This window comes from Rhinoderma darwinii, chromosome 6 (genome assembly GCF_050947455.1).
Source record: "Rhinoderma darwinii isolate aRhiDar2 chromosome 6, aRhiDar2.hap1, whole genome shotgun sequence".
Taxonomy (NCBI): Eukaryota; Metazoa; Chordata; class Amphibia; order Anura; family Rhinodermatidae; genus Rhinoderma; species Rhinoderma darwinii.
The window spans coordinates 135,335,351-135,355,197 of record NC_134692.1 but is presented as its reverse complement, the minus strand read 5'-3'; the positions used below and the strand labels follow the sequence as shown (position 1 = coordinate 135,355,197).

At 42.7% G+C, this 19,847-nt stretch overlaps 1 protein-coding gene across 1 annotated transcript in view; it reads left to right on the top strand.

The window, feature by feature from the left end:
• Positions 1-19,029: 19,029 nt before the first annotated feature.
• Positions 19,030-19,847, top strand: part of AQP8 (aquaporin 8) — an 8,952-nt gene continuing 8,134 nt past the window's right edge. The window contains exon 1 of the mRNA XM_075831441.1: positions 19,030-19,280. Coding sequence (XP_075687556.1) covers positions 19,030-19,280 — 251 coding nt within the window. The remainder of the gene's footprint in view (positions 19,281-19,847) is intronic.

Below are 19,847 nucleotides of genomic sequence, written 5' to 3'. Positions count from 1 at the left end.
ATACTGCTCCTATATACAAGAATATAACTAATATAATACTGGTCCTATATACAAGAATATAACTACTATAATACTGCCCCCTATATACAAGAATATAACTACTATAATACTGCCCCCTATATACAAGAATATAACTACTATATTACTGCCCCCTATATACAGGAATATAACTACTATAATACTGCCCCCTACATACAAGAATATAACTACTATAATACTGCTCCCTATATACAAGAATATAACTACTATAATACTGCCCCCTATATACAAGAATATAACTACTATAATACTGCTCCTATATACAAGAATATATCTAATATAATACTGCCTCCTATATACAAGAATATAACTACTATAATACTGCCCCCTATATACAGGAATATAACTACTATAATACTGCCCCCTATGGTCAGTTTTTTTTTAATCTCGCTAGAATGTGTCTGAAAATTTTTACACATTTTGCTGACAGTCCTTCTCTGGTTTTCCTGCCAATGTTCCAGCTGTAAGATATTTCTACCTTCTTTACCTGTGTACGCCTGAAATGTTCATGTTCTTTCTTCAGGAGAATTGCCTGATGTCTGGAATTTCACGTTGGGTACTATAACGTGGCTGCACCTTTTACTGAAGAGCTTACATTAACCCCATGTCAACACTTAATGTTGTAATATTTTTTCCCTTGAAATCTATTGACACTTGACTTGTGTTTGTTGTTGATCTCACAGCGGGACCTCTCCATTATAACAGTGACCTTGGGTAGAAGAAGCTGGCACCATACAGCCTGAGAACATCTTAAGTGCCCCTTCTCTGAAATACAACACAGTAATGACATAGGGAAACTGGTAGCGGGTAATTGCTTAGCTACATTTTGCCAGCACTTAGCAAGTCTGAACGGCTGGTATTTAAACTACTTGAGTGACTTAGTTTGTGAATTGGCACCTAAAGAAGTCATTTAGCCCATGAGGAAGATTGAAGGCAGTTTTTGTCAGATCTAAGGATGATAATGTAATGTGAATGAGCGACCTGGTGGCCATATCTGTGCTGTAGCCTCATTTCAAGACCATGGGCATAAATATTGATTTACTTCCTCCCTTTTTGGAACATAGCTAGAGGTATTCGCATCCATTCATCCACAAGAGTCCTAGTGGGGACGGGCACTGAAGTTGGGTGATAAGGTCTATCTCATAGTCCACATTGCAGTTCCTCAAAAATGAGTTCAATGGTGTTGAGCTCTACATCAGTCTGAAAAGCCACATTTTTATGGACCTTACTATTTTCGGGGACATCAATTCTTCAGGGATGGCTTTCCATCAGATTTCGGCACATGGCTGGAAGAATTCTTGGCCAATTTGCCATAAGAACCCTACCGATGTTGGGCGATAAGACCTAGCTCATGGTTGGCTTTTTAATCAGAAATGTTTTCGATGGTGTTGAGTTGTTCTACCCCAATCTAAAAACTCCTTTAGTTCAGGCTTTCCACTAGATTTTGGTACATGGTTAAGGGTCTTGAGCATTAGTGAGGTCAAGAAGAAATTTTGGTAAATAGGTCTGGCTCGCAATCGGCGTTCCAAATCACCCGAAAGGTGTTTGATGAGGTTGAGGTCAGTCAAGGTTTTCCACAGCAACTCAACAAACCTTCTTTCATGGACTTCACTTACACATGGACATTGTCTTGGTGAAACCGGAAAGGAACTTTACCAAACTATTGCCACTTAGTTGGCAATCACTGTCTTCTGGAGTATTACTATTTGCCTTGACTGGAACAAAAGGGTCTAAATAATCCAAACCTGCCCTAGACCATTGCTCCCGTCCACCGGACTGGTGCCATTCTGACCAAGGAAGTGGATCCTTGAGGGGTAAGAAAGATGTCCGGTGCCTACAGCAACCTGACAAGGCCGGCGCCTGGGGGTGGGGAAGCCTTGGCCACCAGCGGAGAACTGTCTTATGGAATGAGGAGAGGTAGATAACACAGATGTTACATTTGGCACCACACATTTGGACAAATGTTCTCCCATCCATTGTCCATTATGTCTATATAGACATGTTTGTTGGGCTATCTTATCATAGTAACCTTTTTTGAAATATAGATGAGCTGATTTCCATGGGACATGCGTCCGAAACCCCTAGTGAGCAACCAACATCGCTAGGGGAAGTGGTGGCTGGCGATACATTTGGAAATATAGTATTACATGCCAACCAGTCAAATCTATGTAATACAGGACGGGCTGGGTCCACCAATGCGAGAGACCTTTTTGGTTAACGGCTCCCTGCTCTATCTCATAGAGGTGGGTCCGGAGCGGGGGGACCCCCACTATGATGTCCATGTGCCCTAATAGAACATATGGAAAGGTGTTGTTTTATTACAGTACCGTCTATTCTGCTACAAAGTAACAATTTTTAGGGTTATATTATATATTTTATCTCAATGCATCAAGGTCGGGGATCTACGTGTCTGGCGTTACCTGTGTGCCGCTTATCCCAGTGACCTAAGTGTCTCGGGTGACATTGAGATGAACTGTTTGGTTAAGTATAGTGAACGGATTATCCGCAAATGAGCTTGTCCTGCCACCTCACTCATTCCATTCCTGTCACTGATATAAACAGGGGTAAAGATCTACTGCAGAAGCTGGACCAAGAATCCAGGATGTTTCACCATCCGTGATCATCCGAGGTGTCCAAGTGTCCTAAAGCGGTTCTTATCAAGGAATGGAAACAGGTAGGGAGATGCAGTCAATGTCAGTTTATGAGTATCTTGTTGGTCGGTGACATACATGCAATGGGACTTAGTTGTAATGTTATGAAATGAGCTACTTTGTAGAATTAGGGAATTGCTTTATGAGCAACTGCCTAATATTAGTTATAGCAACATTTATGGCAGTCTGTATTCTGCAAATGATGGAGTGGTCACAGGACAGCGGTCCCTATAAATGTTCCATTTCCAGAATACTGACTGCCATAAACTGCATCTGTATTCTGCTGACTATAGAGTCGTGTCTGAGAATGGTATTTGTCCACAGTCCTGCAGATCTATTTTCGAAGTCCCGATATAAAATGCAGATTTCCTATATTTTATTATCCTATATTCTATATACAGTAATGAGTGTGAAGGAAAAACATTTGAATGTATGAGAAAAAGACCACACACTTATACCATGGCATTCTGTGTGGCGCAGGTGGTGCTGTACATGCTTTCACATTCTATCAACACCCCTGACTTTAAGAATATATTTACTTACACATTCACTTAATCTCTATTTTACTGCTTTATGAGGGTGTGAGATGAATGCTGCAATAAAGGCTGCTCTATCTGTGTATACCTAACATGGTTTAACGTGTGAATTTGCTTTATATTCTGTAGAAATGTTAATTATTAAATCCGCTTTAGTACTTGAAACCAACAAAGCATCTAAAGGGTCCTTTAATCCGGCAAACTGTGCTCCAGAAATCCTGATAATCCAGCATGTGACAAAAAACATGGTCCCCATGTGAATTGACAGGAACTTAGCCGACAGTCTGGCACTTGGCAGATATTTGGCAGCTCTGAAGACCATGAAGTCCTCAACGGAAGCGTTAGTGGCGACACCATAATCTTCAGTAGGATCTTAAAGGGGTTGTCCCATCTGGACAACCCACTCTATTAATGAGGACTTAGATCTGACAGGGTGATCATATCATTTATGGTCACCCTGGGTCCTCCAAAGTGGGAGCCCCCAACACCCATATGCCCTAATAGGTCTTTCGGTCATGGGTTGTCCTAAGAGGGACAACCTATTAAAGAGCTGTGTGTAGTGGCATTCGATGGTTATGACAACCCTTCGGTTCTTCTCATTGGCAGAATATAGGTTTTATCGGACTTGATCCTTCTTTCCCATAATGCAGTTCTCTAACATAACGGGTGGAGTAGCTCCAGTGTAGCAGATCCGGAGAACGTAAAATGCGGCCCGGTTGGACATTAATCGATTAAAACAAGGCAAAAAGAAACCTCATTGGGCAAACACTTCCACAATGACGTCTCTGGAAACTTGGCATGATAGTATCACGAAGATAATCAGCTATATTCACCCACAGCCTTCCTGTTCCGGCCGGGCGCTCCCATGTGCTGTGTTTACCAGTCCCTCTTGGCACGCGGTCCTCGCTGTACAGATGTCTAGGGGTCGTCTTTCAAGGTTATCTTGGTAACATGAATTACCGCAATATCATGACGAGAATGCATCACTTCTCAAAATCAATGCGCCAACTCCGAGAACATTACCTTACAATGGGCTCCATTCAGAAAAATGCCACGACGTGCCAACAGGACCTGGACGTGAGCCTAAACCGGAGAGAAACGGTCACTGCGACGTCATATTATCCAGCATCACCTTCGCCTTATATTGATGGGGGATAATCATGTCCTACATTATCATTCAAGTTTGACCCTTCAGTTTATACAGCGGGTACCGATGCCATAGACAGGGCTGGATTCATGTGTATTGAGATGGGGGAACTATGCAAACCTCAAAATCAGGATGAATTGTTCTTTCTGTAGGTCTTTATAAAATTGGCAGAGACGGGTAATGACATGACAGTGGCCATCAAGCTTAAGTTTAGGCTGAACAGTCTGACAGACTGGTTGCTAGGGACACACCACCTAACAACATCAGTCAGTTAATGGGGTTTTCAAGCAGCACATCCCTAGCAACCAGTCTCTAATAGATAACTAATGCCTGTTCAAAAGAAGTTCAACTCAACTCACGGCTTAAAGAGGTTGTACAGGATTAGAAAAACATGGCTGCTTTCTTCCAAAAACAGCGCCACACTTGTCCAGAGGTTGTGTGTGGTATTGCAGTTCATTCATTCACTTCAATAGAGCTGAGCTGCAATACCACACACAACCCCTGGACAGGTGTGGTGCTGTTTCTGGAAGAAAGCAGCCATGTTTTTTTTTAGTCCTGTACAAATCCTTTAAGGGTATGTTCACACGCTTAGCAAAAAACCTCTCCTGATTTTCAGACATTTTTTATTCAAAGTCGCGTTTTTCGTGGCGTTTTTAATAGCCGTTTTTGGAGCTGTTTTTCTATAGAGTCAATGAAAAACGACTCCAAAAATGTCCCAAGAAGTGACATGCACTTCTTTTTCGCGGGGCATCATTTTTACGTGCCGTCTTTGGAAAACGAGGCATAAAGAAACGCCCCGTCGGAACAGAACGCCGTATTTCCCATTGAAATCAATGGGCAGATGTTTGTAGGTATTCTGGTTCCGTTTTTTCAGGCGTTTTTCGAGGCGTAAACGCCCCTGAAATCACTCCGTGTGAGCATACCCTAAATCATAAAAATAAAAACTGAAAATACTGGTGACCACTGTATTCCTCTCCACCAGGTGCTACATATAGGTCTAGCAAGCTGAGATATGAGGAGCTGTTTGCAGGATCCTCACACTGTTGAGCAGATTTGGCTGCCCAATTGCCTGTTTGTTGAGCTGCCGCTGTGGTCTTTGGGGTAGTCTGAAATGCTCCTGTCTCACCAGAGGCTGCTCTATCCCTCCCCTGAGTATTATACTGCAGCTCTTCTTTCTTATATTGGCTGCTGAGTGTAAGCACAAGCCCACCACAGTTTTTTGGGGATTGGGATAAATGTTCGGGTCTATGTCCAGCTTAGGTTGATTATTTTGTCCTCTTGGACTTGACTTTCAACTCTGAAATTGTATAAACGGGAATAAACTTTATAGACCAGTAGATGACACTCATTTTCCAACGAATTACTGTTCTAAATGTAATTGTTTATTACATGCGGCTAGAAGTTGATATTACACAATTATAAGATCGTTGCCTGAGATTCTTGCATCACCCACATCACCTACTTACTCCACATTCTCCGCAGGTTATAAATAGCCCGATTGTCTCTGCTGCCAATGTATAAAGGGAGAATCAGACGTCTGGCAGGTCTGGTCTATGCGGGAGGTGCTATTTGTATATAACAGTACCAGGCACAATGCCTCATAACAATGCAAACTACAGTACCCCCACAACAGTGCCAACCAGACCCCACCAATAACAATGCCTCACAATGCCCCATAACAGTACCCATATAGCAGAGCCAGCCACAGTCCACCCATAACATTTCCAGGCACACTGCACCATAAAATGCCACTCACAGTACCCTCATACCAGACACAGCAACAGTTCTACCCACAGTGCCATATAATAATGCCATCGACAGTCCACACATCATACTACCGGTCACAGTGCCCCTTAACAGTAACACTCACAGTACCCTCATAACAGTACCCTGTGCCAGCCACAGACCAACCATAACAGTGCCATTCACAGTATCCTCATAACACTGCCTGTCACAGTGCCCCATAAGAGTACTTCCCAGTAAGCCTGAATCTACCATAACACTGTCTCCCACAGTGCCCCATAACAGTGCCACTTACAGTACCCTCATAACAGACCCAGTAACTGTGCTACCCACAGTTTACAATGACAGTGCCAGCTACAGACTACCCATAACACAGCCTGCCACAGTGGCCCATAACAGTGCCATTCACAGTATCCTTATAACAAAGCCAGCCTGAGTCCACCCATAACACTTCCACAGTGCCCCATAACAGTGCCACTTACAGTACCCTCATAACACCACCTGTCACTGCCCCATAACCGCACTACTCACAGTACCCTCATGACAGAGCCAGCAACAGTGTTACCCACTGTACCCTTTCATAGTGACAGCTAATGCCCACCCATAACACTGCCGGTCATAGTGCCCCATAACATTACCTCTCACAGTATCAAAGTAACAGAGCAAACCACAATCCACCCATAACACTGCCTACTACACTGCGACATAACAGTGCCATACGTGGTACCCTCATAATAGTGCCATACATAGTACCCTCATAGCAGTGCCATATGTAGTACCCTCATAACAGTGCCATACGTAATACCCTCATAACAGTTGCATTCATAGTACCCTCATACCAGTGCCCCATAACAGTGCCATTCACAGTATCCCCATAACAAAGCCATCCTGAGTCCACCCATAACACAAGGACAACGGGACAGAGGAAGAAATCCCGGATACTTGGCATCATTCATGAGAAATTGCTCCTTATAAGACAATTCAGCCAAGTCGGCGCCATCCTGCAACTTTTACTTCTTACATCATTTTTCTTTCACTATGGAGTTTTATTTAATAAAATATCTATTCACATCATTGGTTATTGATGAGTTTTTTTGACAGCCCCTTTGTTTAATTATAGCATTAAAGGAATTGTCAGGGATTTTTTTTTTTTCCAGCTATCCCCCATATTCATGTAGAAATAAGACGGCTTTGTGATAAATTGTTTTAAAAAAAAACCTCCCTACAAGCGCCTTCTGACCTGACCGCAGCTGCATATAAACATTGTACTTGGGATCGTACATGGACCCAATCCCCCCCCCCCCCCATGTAGGTGACAGCGCTCAGAGGCTGCCGTGTCACATACAGTCAGGCAACCCCTTTAAAGGTAGATCCGTGCTCTGAGCATAACCACTGAAATCAATGAACACCCATGAAATCAGTAACAATTGAGCGAAGCCCCGTAATGGTGGCCATATTGGTTTTCCCAAATATTAAAAGATATCGTAGGAAAATAAAACGAAGAACTTCATCCTAGACGTCTTAAGGATGTGACATGACTGGAGCTTCCGGCATGGAATAGTCTTAGTTCTCATTCAGACGAGCGTGTAACTCATCCATTAAAACAACGGCCGTCACACGGACTCATGTATTTCAAGGGTCCTTCGAAAAATAGGACATGTATCCTATGCTCTTGTGTTTTCACGCATCCCTCCATAGACTCTAGTTCGTGACCGCGTCCCACACGGGTCCACCTCGGACGTGAATAACATCCGTTCTTCACGTCCGAGGTTGCCCACGCTCATCTGAATGTAGCCTTAGGAAGCAAAAGACGGAGCAGGGGTTACCGTGTAGAGGGACATACCGCCATGCACTTTTACACAGCGGTGATAACAGCCACAATAAATAGTTGTTTTATCACCTCCACATAAAGTGCGATCATTTTACACTAAGACAATAAAATCAATGCTATTGGGAAAGTTAAAGGAATGCGCAGATTCATCGTCTTACCTCAAAATCAAATCAGTCAGACCGATGCCCTAGTGGACTGACGGCTGTATCTACGGGCACGAGGGCCAATGTACAGTGGTATATATAGAAGAGATGGGGCAGCATACAACAGATCAAACTGGGGTTTACCACCTATGACAAAGGGGTGGAGCATGACACCAATTGAAAGAATAACAAAGAGAGAATCCCTGTGTCATGCTCCGCCCCATCAGGCCCAGTACTAGTCACAATACAGTATAGAACATTTCTTTGGAGTGTTCCTTTAAGATGTCTTGTAGCCTCTACGCACCCAAGATTGTTCGAAGATCCTGTGAAAATATTGTATGGAGAGTATTACTCTGATAAGGGGGCGCTATATTCATGCTACATATAATATGTCGACAGCACGCCCCTCCCCCAACTCTCAGATTAGTAATCCTTATATTTTATATTTAGAAAAAAAATTGGCGAGAAGTCATGTATAGTGTAGAGTGTTCCTGGTGGCTTTATCTCCCCTGGCACGCTGCCGGCCTTGTGTTTTCCTATCTCGGCGTCAAATATATTGACTTTCAGTCCTTTTCCTTGGCGCCTGCTGTGTCTTACAACTCCGCGTCTAAGAATCTAGAACTTGGAAGAATGTATAACCAGAATATTGCCCTCATTGTTACATTAACTCTGTGCTTTAAGATCCTTCCTTGAGCTGTGGGTGGTGACAAAATGACTTGGCGCCAGTGGAGGTTAAAATATTGTCATATAATTGTTGGCAATTTCCATTGAAGTCCGTGAAGTGCTAATATTTCTACATGCCAAGAACTTATTGGGTCACCCATATTGTGCCATCTGACACATTGGAAAGGAAGTGACCATCAAACTGACCTTGTACATCCACAGAGGTCACACCCATTTCACACATCACATTTCTCTTGTCGCCATGTAGTCCTTGCGTTCCCAATTCTTCTCCCATTTTCCAGGTATCACACACCTTGGTCCTGGATAGTTCTTTTGACATTTATAACTTTTCAGACTTAAGCCAGGATGGATTAACATCAAGGAGAAATGATATACATGGAGCCGGGTTAATAGTTTTGATGATCTAACTAAGATCATAAAGTAGGGTGGTGCCGAGTCACTTATCTGTAGAGTAGTAAGGCCAGTGACCCACACACAAGGGAAAATATCTGCTGATTTTAGGGTGTTGGAAAAAAATAGTGAGAAAATCCCTCGAAGGACAAGAAAGTTGTGGAGCAAGAGCAAGAACAGAACAAGTGGCCTGACCCAACACAACTTCATCCAAGACCCCAATGCAAAATCTATGCCAGGCCCCTTCACCGACTGCCATTTATAATACTGGAGTCTTCTAATGTGGCAGAGAAGTCTTCGGACCCTCTCAGGCAACAGGGTCCGACTTATACAAGGTGTGTACTACAAGGTGTATATCCTGAACTTCCGAGACTGGCTATCTTTCTCCTAGTAAGTGATTCTAGGTGGTCGCCATCGCACCCGTGCCCATAACCTCCCTTCAAGGATCACCTCTCACCATCACAGTATATTGTAGGTTGTCTGCTTTAGACAACCTCCTGTTAGAAGCCGTACTAGAGTATGTTGAGACAATTTTAGTGGTCCCAGTCATTCATAATAGATCATTACATGACATAATCATGGTACTTTCCCTTTAAATGTCAGTCCTTGAAGTGACCCTTATGCGCTGTTCACACAGAGTTTTTTGGCACTGATTTTGAGGCGGAAAACGCTTTGGAATCAGCGCCAAAAAACTTCCGAAATCGCCCCATTGATTTCAATTGGAGGCAGAGGCGTTTTTTTCCCCCGGGCGGCTATTAGCCGCTCGCAGGGGAAAAAAGCATTATGTCCTTTCTTGCTGCGGTTCCGCCTCTGACCTCCCATTGAAATCAATGGGAGGCAGAAAAAACCTGCGGCGCTCATTTCGCTGTGTTTTTTGTCAGCGGCAAAAAAGCTCAGGCAGGTCAAAATATGCCTAAAAATTCCTGAAGGAATTCTGAGGCAGATTTTTTCTACTTACAAAAAAACCTCAGTGTGAACAGGGCCTTAGGGTTATAATGTTACATATGGTAACTAAAAAGGGTCCCACCAGGGAAAACTGATATACTGTGTAATGCCTAGTGCAGGGCCTGAGGGGGGCGGAGCATAACAAAGAGAATCTCTCATTGGTGCTTTTTGAATCCCTGTGTCATGCTCCACCCCTTAGATCATGCACTAGACATAACACGGTGCATTAGCTTTGTTCGGAGTATTCCTTTAAGAAAAAGCAAATGTTAGAATTATGGAAGATGACTAATATCTATTCCATTGATCTGCAACCTGTGGATTCCAACTCTCAGCATGGCTGATTGCTCGATGTGGAGAGCTACAGGTTGCAGACTATTGGTCTATACAACCTTATTCAGAATATATCGTATCCATGAAGGGGAGTGAATGGGTTAATTCTTTCTGGCCCGCCAGCGACTGACAGCGAAAATTTCAGGTCAGACTGATGAGCCTCGTTTTAGCTGATTGCTGGGACCCACAATGATGATGATTAAATTCTTCTATTTCCCAGTGCATTATTATATGTAATCACACGGGGGGCAGAGGCTGCGTCATCCTATCCCCCCGCACTACACAGCCGCCATTGTTCCTATAATGAAAAAAAATAGGCAAATAATTAAAGAGACATTTTTACCTATAGAGCAGACTGGTTGTTAACCAGTTCAGTGCTGTGTCCCTGCATTTACTAAGCAGAAGAATGTGAAATATGAGGCAAGATGTAAAGATGTATAATGTGTGCGCACTTACTGTAAAGTGCTGTCCTTGGATAAACAGTCTATTAAGTATGTGCATTAGTATATATATATATATATGCAATCATCTTCATGAGGACAGAGGAATAAGCCCTGAGAAATTCCTCCGTAACTTCTAAAATTTTGCAGAATGTGACCCTAAATCCCATATCTTGTACATATGGTGCAATGCAATTGAGCCCACAAAATGTTAGCAGAAGAGGGAAGCAGTTTTGCAAATAATCCTGATTAAAAATGTCCTACCGTTTTGTGTATACAGCACCTAGGCTTATCTATGTGTCTCCCTGTGTAGTCTGAGATACTGTAGTCATGTGTTACTCCTTTCCATCTTTCCCCTACTTCTTGCTAAAGTGCATTAGATTAGGTTAGCAAAAAGTAGAGACAGATGCAAAGGAGTAACACATGACTGTTGGATCAGACTACGCAGGGTTTGTTTGTAGTCTGTAACCATGGAGACACATAAATCTTCATAGGAGCTGTAGACACAAAATGGCAGAACTACTCTGCTGGCCATTGTAAATAGCGAGAAGAACTGTTATGGTGTCCATTAGCACATTGTAACAGTTCCTCTGCTCTCTGAAATCCAATGATGGCCATTGTTACAGCCTCTCTGCTCTCTTATTTACAGAACTTTTGCCAAAAATGCTACATTTTTTGCAATTTTTTCCTAACTTTTCAAATTTCAAAGTGAAAAATAAAGTGGTCATGGTCTCCCAGGAGATGTAGTTTAGAGCAAATTATTAATATAAGTAAGGGGCAATGGCGCAAATCACTCCTGCTCATGGCTGACATAGGAAGACTTTTTTGACTGTCTGAGAGGTCAAAATGCGCCAAATTTTGTTAAGAGGCATGTGTCTGGTAATAAACTTGACAAAACTCTCGCCCACTGCCCTCTCCACTCTGACTGGTATAAAATATGCCAGTCTTATTATACGTGGGCATTTGTGGTTCTTTTGCACCCATCCCAGCAGTGTTAAAAAGTGTCTAGGAAAAAGTGGCGTAAAAAGTGCCAAATTTATTAACATTGTGCGTCATTTTTTTAGTCCAAAATATTGGTGTAAAGTAGACCAGCTATGAGGTGGCGTAAGATAGGTGTCTAACATGTATAGAGAATCGCGCCAAATGTATCATACCACAAATTCATGACTCTGCAACTTTGTTTCCTCGCCGCGTCGTATACTGCGCTCGTGGCCGTGCTTCTGGCAGGGCCAAGAACTTGGTAAATGCTGAGTAATTTTCCAATTTACAATTTTCCTCGTGCCTCACAGGAGACACAGATTATGTCTTTGTATCCGATCATAAAAGTCAGCCGAGGTGTCAGCACCTTTTATTGTCTTCAGCGGTCAGGATCTATAGCGAAGGAATTGTGAAATGAAGAAGGATGTGAGAGAAGAATTGTGAAATATGGAAGAATGTGAAGAATTTTTAGAATAGACAATATTATCTGATTCTCAGGGATTCGATCCAAGATTGTAATCAGATCTAGATTGATCAGGATCTCATCTCATCTCTACAAAGAGCGTCTCTCGCTTTGGAGGACCCGACACGTCCATGCATTACTCGGACAGACCATCGATTTGAATGGGAACTGTGTAATGCTTTATTTTGCCTGCGGTGGAGCTGCAGGGGAATTGAACACTTGGTAAACTAGGATCCCCAATGATCAGTTGTAATCTGTGGTGGCACACATCAACTAGTGTTCAATTCCCCTGCAGTGCCACCGCTGTTGAAGGATTTCCTTGATGGGAATGTTGGTAGCCTGGTAATAACTTAAAAAACAAGACTTCATGTTGGAATATTGTAATGTGTGTGGGTGACTTTCTATAACTGGAAGATAATTTTGTATCTTTAGCTTCCAGATCTATTGAATATATGGCCATTCTTCCAGGTTTTTATTATGTTTGAGCCAAGTAACTGCATTGGCTATGTGACTGATATGGGGACATTTGACCCTATAGTTGCCTTCAAGGGTCTGCTATGGAATCCAGGGAGAGTATAGGCATTAGCTCAATATTCGTCAACCCATCCCACTCCACTTCACGCTAATATGAGTCAAGGAAGCTGAGATTTGGGTGGCTCTTTGACAGTGTCCTCAAATTGTACAGCTAATTTTTCCCCCTGACGAAAAATGTACAGACTTTGTGGGGTTAAAGGGGATGTAATGAGGACAACCCCTATCCATATTCCCTATGATGTCATAGAGGGGGGTCCCCTGCTCATGGACCCTGTAAGTAAAGGTATGGCTGGATGCAGCTTCTCCCAGTGATAGTGTCTGATCACCAGGGTTAGAGAAGCTGGACCCACGGCGATCAGCTGAGGTCAACTGGATTAAGTGGTTGCTTCATGAGACAGACCGTTTAAGAAGTTAACAGATTTTTTTTTGGCCCTCCAGGGCCACTGTTTTGCTGGTCAGGCAAATGCAAGTCATGTTTTACCCTAGTGTTCCCCCCATATCACAGTCAGGAACAGGGACAGGTAACCCATCTCTACAGTGTTAGGACCATGCAAACAGCATCATAGATCTCAGCTTCCTCAACCCTTATGTTTTTGACAGACTGGAGAATAGGGATATTAGGCTTGACTGAAGTCACATCTCAATTTTCAGGATCTGAGTTTCCAGAGGTATACATAGAAGAAAGGGGGCCCCATAGCAAAGATCAAACTGGGCCCCTTATTATGATGCCCGGTTTGGCCAACCAAGAAAAGAGAGTGCGGTCTTCAGTACCCAATGGCAATTTGGATGGGACCAACTAGTGTTCAAAGACCCCATAGAAGCCTAAATGATACGTAGGCCGTCAACATTTTTTATCATATCTCCCAGAATGCACTTCCAGATCTGTCCATCCATGAACATTGATCTGCAAGAATTGTGAAAAATCGTATTAATGACGCAGAATGAATGAGGCGACACATAGATTTTGTATTCTTCAGCTTTATGTGTAGTGTAACACATAGTGGGAAAGCTGCAGACATGATGGTGGACGCATTAATCCGGCCGCTCAGTGTGAGGATATTTATAATACTGGGAGAAGGCGGAAAGTTCATCAGGCTGCTAAGAATACAATGACTGCAGATAGAGATGAAAGGACGGGCTGCACAATTAATAGAGATGCATAAATCATGTTTTCCTCGTGAAGTGCTAAAATTCCCCCTATAGACATTGAGTTAAAGTATAAATTCTGACTGCCTGCAGACACCACTAGGGGGAGCTTATGAGTGTTCTTCATACTGTGTGATTATTGAGTTCAGTGTATGAACAGTATACAATAAGCTCCTAAGCTTCCACTATTGGTGACTGCAGGTACTCAGAATTTTATCATATAACTCAATGTCGATGCAGGAGATTTGGAGCTTTGTGTTAGGAAAACTGAGCTTTGACTGATATAAAAAATATGAAATGACTGTAGTATCCCCAAAATCCAACACCCACATGCAAAAGTGAATTACAAGGTGTACCATGCATGAGGTGAGGTGAGAACTTCACTTCAGGTGGCAACCCTCTGTGACGGGGGTAGCATTTTGACAAATATACCATCTGTCCCTGCAGTTTACCATCTTCTATTTGGGAAGAGGGAGGTCAGTAGAAACACCCCTGGTCTCCTACTACCTGCTAACGACAATTATCATTATTCTCTAGACTCATAAAGCCTTTATCCATTTCACAGGTCCCCCAACAATGAGCTTATTGTAAAAGAAGGGGCGATACTTGGCAGTGGGATCCTTTGCATTCAGCTGTATCACTGGGGGACAAGAGCCACAACCACCCTACATGGTGGGTTATTGCTATGGCTTATAGAGGTGGGGAAGAACAGGGGGACCCATATGACGTATGGGTCTGTTGAGTGTGATCCCTTTAAGGGCCTCCAGCCCGCTTCATATAGAATCATAATAAGCCATGATACCAGTGGACTGCAGCATCTTGCCCGGGTTGCATGGTTATTTTTCTCACTTTGAGAACCTCTATCTTTTGATCTTGCATCTCGCTTGCATATAAGACTTTCTGATCTCGTACTATGAGACAAAGTCTGCACAGCCTTGAGTATATTGAACTTACTCACACATCACAATTCCACTACCTGCCGTGTATTGTGAGCATGATCCAAGAGGGAGGGCACTTGATCTGCCTTCTTGGCAGCGGAAGATTATTGACTCCAGGAATGATTGAGATAAGAGCGCATTAGAGTGAAGTGTGATTGGTCGGTGTGGACCCAACAGATGCATTTTTATTGCTTTTTGTAAGGCGAGTACAGTACTTCAGAGAAAGTCTTCACCTTGAGTTAGTCTAGGGGGCCCCTCCATAGGTGAAGACTAACCCAGTGCCACCAACCATTGCAAAGTGACAGTAGCTCGGGCATCACGGTAAGTAAACTAAGAAAACTCATCACTATATAAAGTTCTGTAATATTATGTGCATATGGATTATTTTTCCTTTTATACATTTTTTCACCTTTTAGACTTTTTGGGGTCATTTAGGATCATTTTGACTCTTTGGTGCCACCGCTAATGAGAACAAAGAAGTGGGGGCATGAGAACCCCTCACCAGTAGGCCATTTTGCCCCTTAAGTTCCTGGCTTAATACTCATCGGGGAGTCGGACTACATGGTAACATTTGGCTACGCGTGCAAGTTGCGGTAAAATGATTGGATTTTCCTGTGGGAAATCAGTTGTGAATGTGTGATTTCTTGTGGCAATCTCAAGATCTCCCACAATATGGTTTCCTGTAGAGAAGCCCTGAGATTTCGTTATAGTCGTGGACATTTTTGACTTTTAGCTCGATTTGTGTGCGACCAAATGTCACCATGTGGCCTCAGCCATGGCAAATTTATTTAAAGCCTACTCACAACCTAAACATTCAGGAATGACTGTAGTTATCTCCAAAATCCCACTCTTCCATGTCTACTTATAGACGCCTAGGAAACTGAGATATGGGGAGCTGTTTGTCTGGGTTGTTCAGGGTTTAAGAATATAAATTTTTGCCTTTTAACCCTACAGAGTGATCATTTAGTGTGTGTGGGGGGGTCACCAGTGACCATCAGCTCTCCAGTTTCAGGACCCTGCCATACAGCGCCCAATATCTCAGCTTCCAAGACTAAAACAAGGACATGCTAGTGGTTTTGGTGTAACTATTGGTGTGTTTATTTGACCTTCTTTGCACATATTTTTACATGTTTCATATGAACTAATTAATCCATCAGCAAAAATGTTGTAGTAGTTTCAATAATTTCTCAGTTCCTAGAATACACAAGGATCATAGGAATAGTAATGTTCATATTTTAGCACATGCAAATACTTGTAGGGACAATCTGAATTTTTCCCTATGCGGTTCCCTAGTACTTTAGGGTAATACGCTTCTACAATGGAGATATACTTGAGGCTTTCTCCTCTCCTGTTGCACACTGGAAACTGTCAACAAGCTGCTGTTGATGGATATGTTTTTTTGTTGTGTCTGTATGAAGGTTGGTCCTTATCAGCTCATTAAAGATCTGTCATGGGCCAGTTGTCTTTAAACGATGGCATCAAGTTGGCACTGAACCCACTGGAAGGCACCATTCAAAGAGGCCATAATTAGATTAAAACATAGTCATAATAAGATCCACCATCAGCCTGCTTGTTGACGGTTTCCAGGTACCTACTGACATTTATTAAGCCTAAACCTTACTCTAAGCCCTGTTCTTGTGCTATCCCAGCAGGGTTTGAGGGTCCCAGGAACAGGACACCCTGTAATCAGCTTAATTTTGGGGTCTCCCACCTATCAAAGAGGGATTGTGTAGAGTGGACAAACCCTTTAAGAAGTATTTACTCATAGTAACCTTCTAAAACCACATACATCGCCCATAGAGCATACAATGGGGATCTGTAATTTACCTGTAATTATGTTTAGATTTCAGTCATTATATTTATAGAAAAGATTATGGCTATTAGGAAAGTATTGTAAAGCATACGAGACAGATATTACTGTAATATAGATAATTGCACTGTCCCTATATTTATCGGGTTATAAAGACGGCACACAAAAATGTCCTCAACGAAAAAAAAGACCTGTAAAGTCTGACTTTTTTAGTTCCATTAGAAATATTTTTTGTATCTTTTTTTAAGCAGTTGCTTAGCAACAGAGATCATAACCAGTGGGTGACACCGCTAGATCTCGATGTTGTTATGGAGTTCTGTGGTTGTCACTTAAAGGGGTTTTCCCACCATAGAACGTGATGGCATACGTAAGGCTTGGACTGCCGGGACCCCACTGATCCTCAGACTGAAGGGGCCGCAGTGCTAGTTAGGTTTTTCTCTGAACAGCCATGCTTCCATGCACCCGCTGTGATATGCCGTAACTTTAGAACAAAAGAATACCCCTTTAAAGCCAGTTTAAGGTTTACATTTACTCCAGATTTTTTGGATTTAGGGGTAATCTGAGGAAAACATTTTGTAAAACCTTCACTTCAATGAAGCCGATCTGCAGTACCAGATACAACCCATGGACATGTGTGGCGCTGTTTTTGGAAGAAAGCAGCCAAGTTTTTCTTATCCTGGAACTCCTTTAATATAAATCACACAGGGATTGTAGATAAGAGGAGAAATGGAGGTCAGAAATGAAAGATCATTCATCTCCGCTCTATCACGTAGTTTCCTTGGAACCGAGATTGTACCTTCAGAAATGTATTTGTGGGGTGGGGGTAGCTACTGGAGATAGAGATCCACGTCAGAGAACCCAGTAAATAAAGAAATTACTGATGAATGCTAACATTCCATACATACATATACATTACATTACGGTTTGGAGCAATGGTGTGAAACTAGGGGGCAAATTTTTTTTTCCCAGGCCCATACACTTAGGGGGTCCCCAAAGGCCATTCCTCCTCCTACATGCATCTAGATAATGAGCTTCACCTTCAGGACGCGACCAATTCATATAACCAATCAGCAAACAAAATGACCTCCCTCTAGTTATGGGTCAACACGGCTGCACATGTTCGAGACGGCACCATTGATATCAGTAGACTTCCCCTTAAAAAGGGTTATCTGTTTAGAAATCCTAATTTCAAATACCCTATTAGCCAGCTAATTGAGGGTCGACCCCCAATTAAAACCCTCATCTAAAAGCCAGAGTGGAATGAAGCTACAAAAAGTGTCTGTCTCTGCAGGAACCAGCATGCCCAAGCCATACACAGACAGCAGTTAAATGGGGGTTGTGTAATACCTCATTTCTCCTGTGGTGGCACTGCAGGATAACTAAACACTTGTTGCTGAGTTCTCCCACCGATTATGATCGCTGGGGATCTCTGCAACGGGACTCCCATAATTAGCTTATGGTCGGAGGACCTTAACGAAAGGGAACTGTCCGAAGTGGACAACCCCTATAAGTATGTAACAGTTAATAGAGATGTGGCAGGGAACGCCTATACCTGAGCGTGTGCTGTTTGGGACTGGTAATGTTTAACAGTACAAACGGTGTATGAATTATAAATAACGCCCCAATTTCATAGATAAGGAAGCTTCCAGGAATGGGGTCACCTTGGGAAAACTTGTCCGCACAATGCAAACAATGCCAAAACAGGGCTTTTGTATGTGGCAAGCTAACAATATCTTATCATTTATATGCTTTTATATTTTTTCCCATTACAAATTAATTTGGGCTTTCAGGATGCAATCCAATTACTGAAATTGTGATTTTCTATAACATAGTGATGCCGCGTAGCGCTTTACATTGTACTCAGGCATAACAGTCCCTCGCCAGTGGAACATACAATCTATTTAACTTTGCATTTACACATATGCACAAAGCCAGAGTGCCAGTAAAAATATATCTCCGTTTTACGTATACATCTCCTATGCAGACCTATGTGTCTCCATGGTTACAGACTACAAATAAATCCTGTGTAGTCTGATCCTGCAGTCATGTGACTCTCTCATCTGCCTCGTCTTCTACAGTCCGTAAACTGGCAAGGGAGTGGAGTAACACATGTATGAAACATTAGGGTTTGTTTGTAATCTGTAACCATGGAGACACATAGGACTGTATAGAAGCTGTATACACAAAACGGTAGGAGATTTTTCATTCAGACCAGGTGCCAACATTCATCATAAATCTGTTATGACCCAATAGTGTTCCCTTGTTTGTACTAGATTCAGCCATGACGGACACAGAACTGGGCAACATGAACTTCAAAGAAATTGATGAAAATGATTGCAAAAATGAGCCGAAGCCGCACTGGTATGAGGTGTACGTCCAGCCGTGCTTGGCAGAGCTGTTGGGTACCACACTCTTTGTGTTTGCCGGGTGTCTTTCCGTCATACAGAATTCCCCAAGCACCGGAAGCCTCCAGCCAGCTCTGGCCCATGGACTTGCCCTAGGACTGACCATTGCCGTCCTTGGTGGTATCAGGTAAATATGCCACGTGTGATGCCGTGGGTGAGCTGTATGTGACTGACCCTGTATTATTGCTCAGTGTAATCTTTCGTTCAGAGACTGATCTGTTTTATTTTGTTGGGTTAAGAATATATTTTCTGGGAATAATGAAGTTAATCTGCTGGAGATATTTACACTGAAGTTATGTGGTAAGAAAAGATGTCGAGACTCCTGTAGATCAACTACAAGGGATAAATAAGCAGCAATAGTTTGTGCCCAAGAGATGCCCCCTGGTCAAGACCTCCGAGGAGACATAATCTGAATGTAGGATTACTGCTGGAAAGTCGCACAAATATATGGGAAGTCAGGACCATGATACCCTGACACTTGGGGTACAGGATAATGATACACTGACACTTGGGGTACAGGATAATGATACACTGACACTTGGGGTACAGGATAATGATACACTGACACTTGGGGTACAGGATAATGATACACTGACACTTGGGGTACAGGATAATGATACACTGACACTTGGGGTACAGGATAATGATACACTGACACTTGGGGTACAGGATGATACACTGACACTTGGGGTAC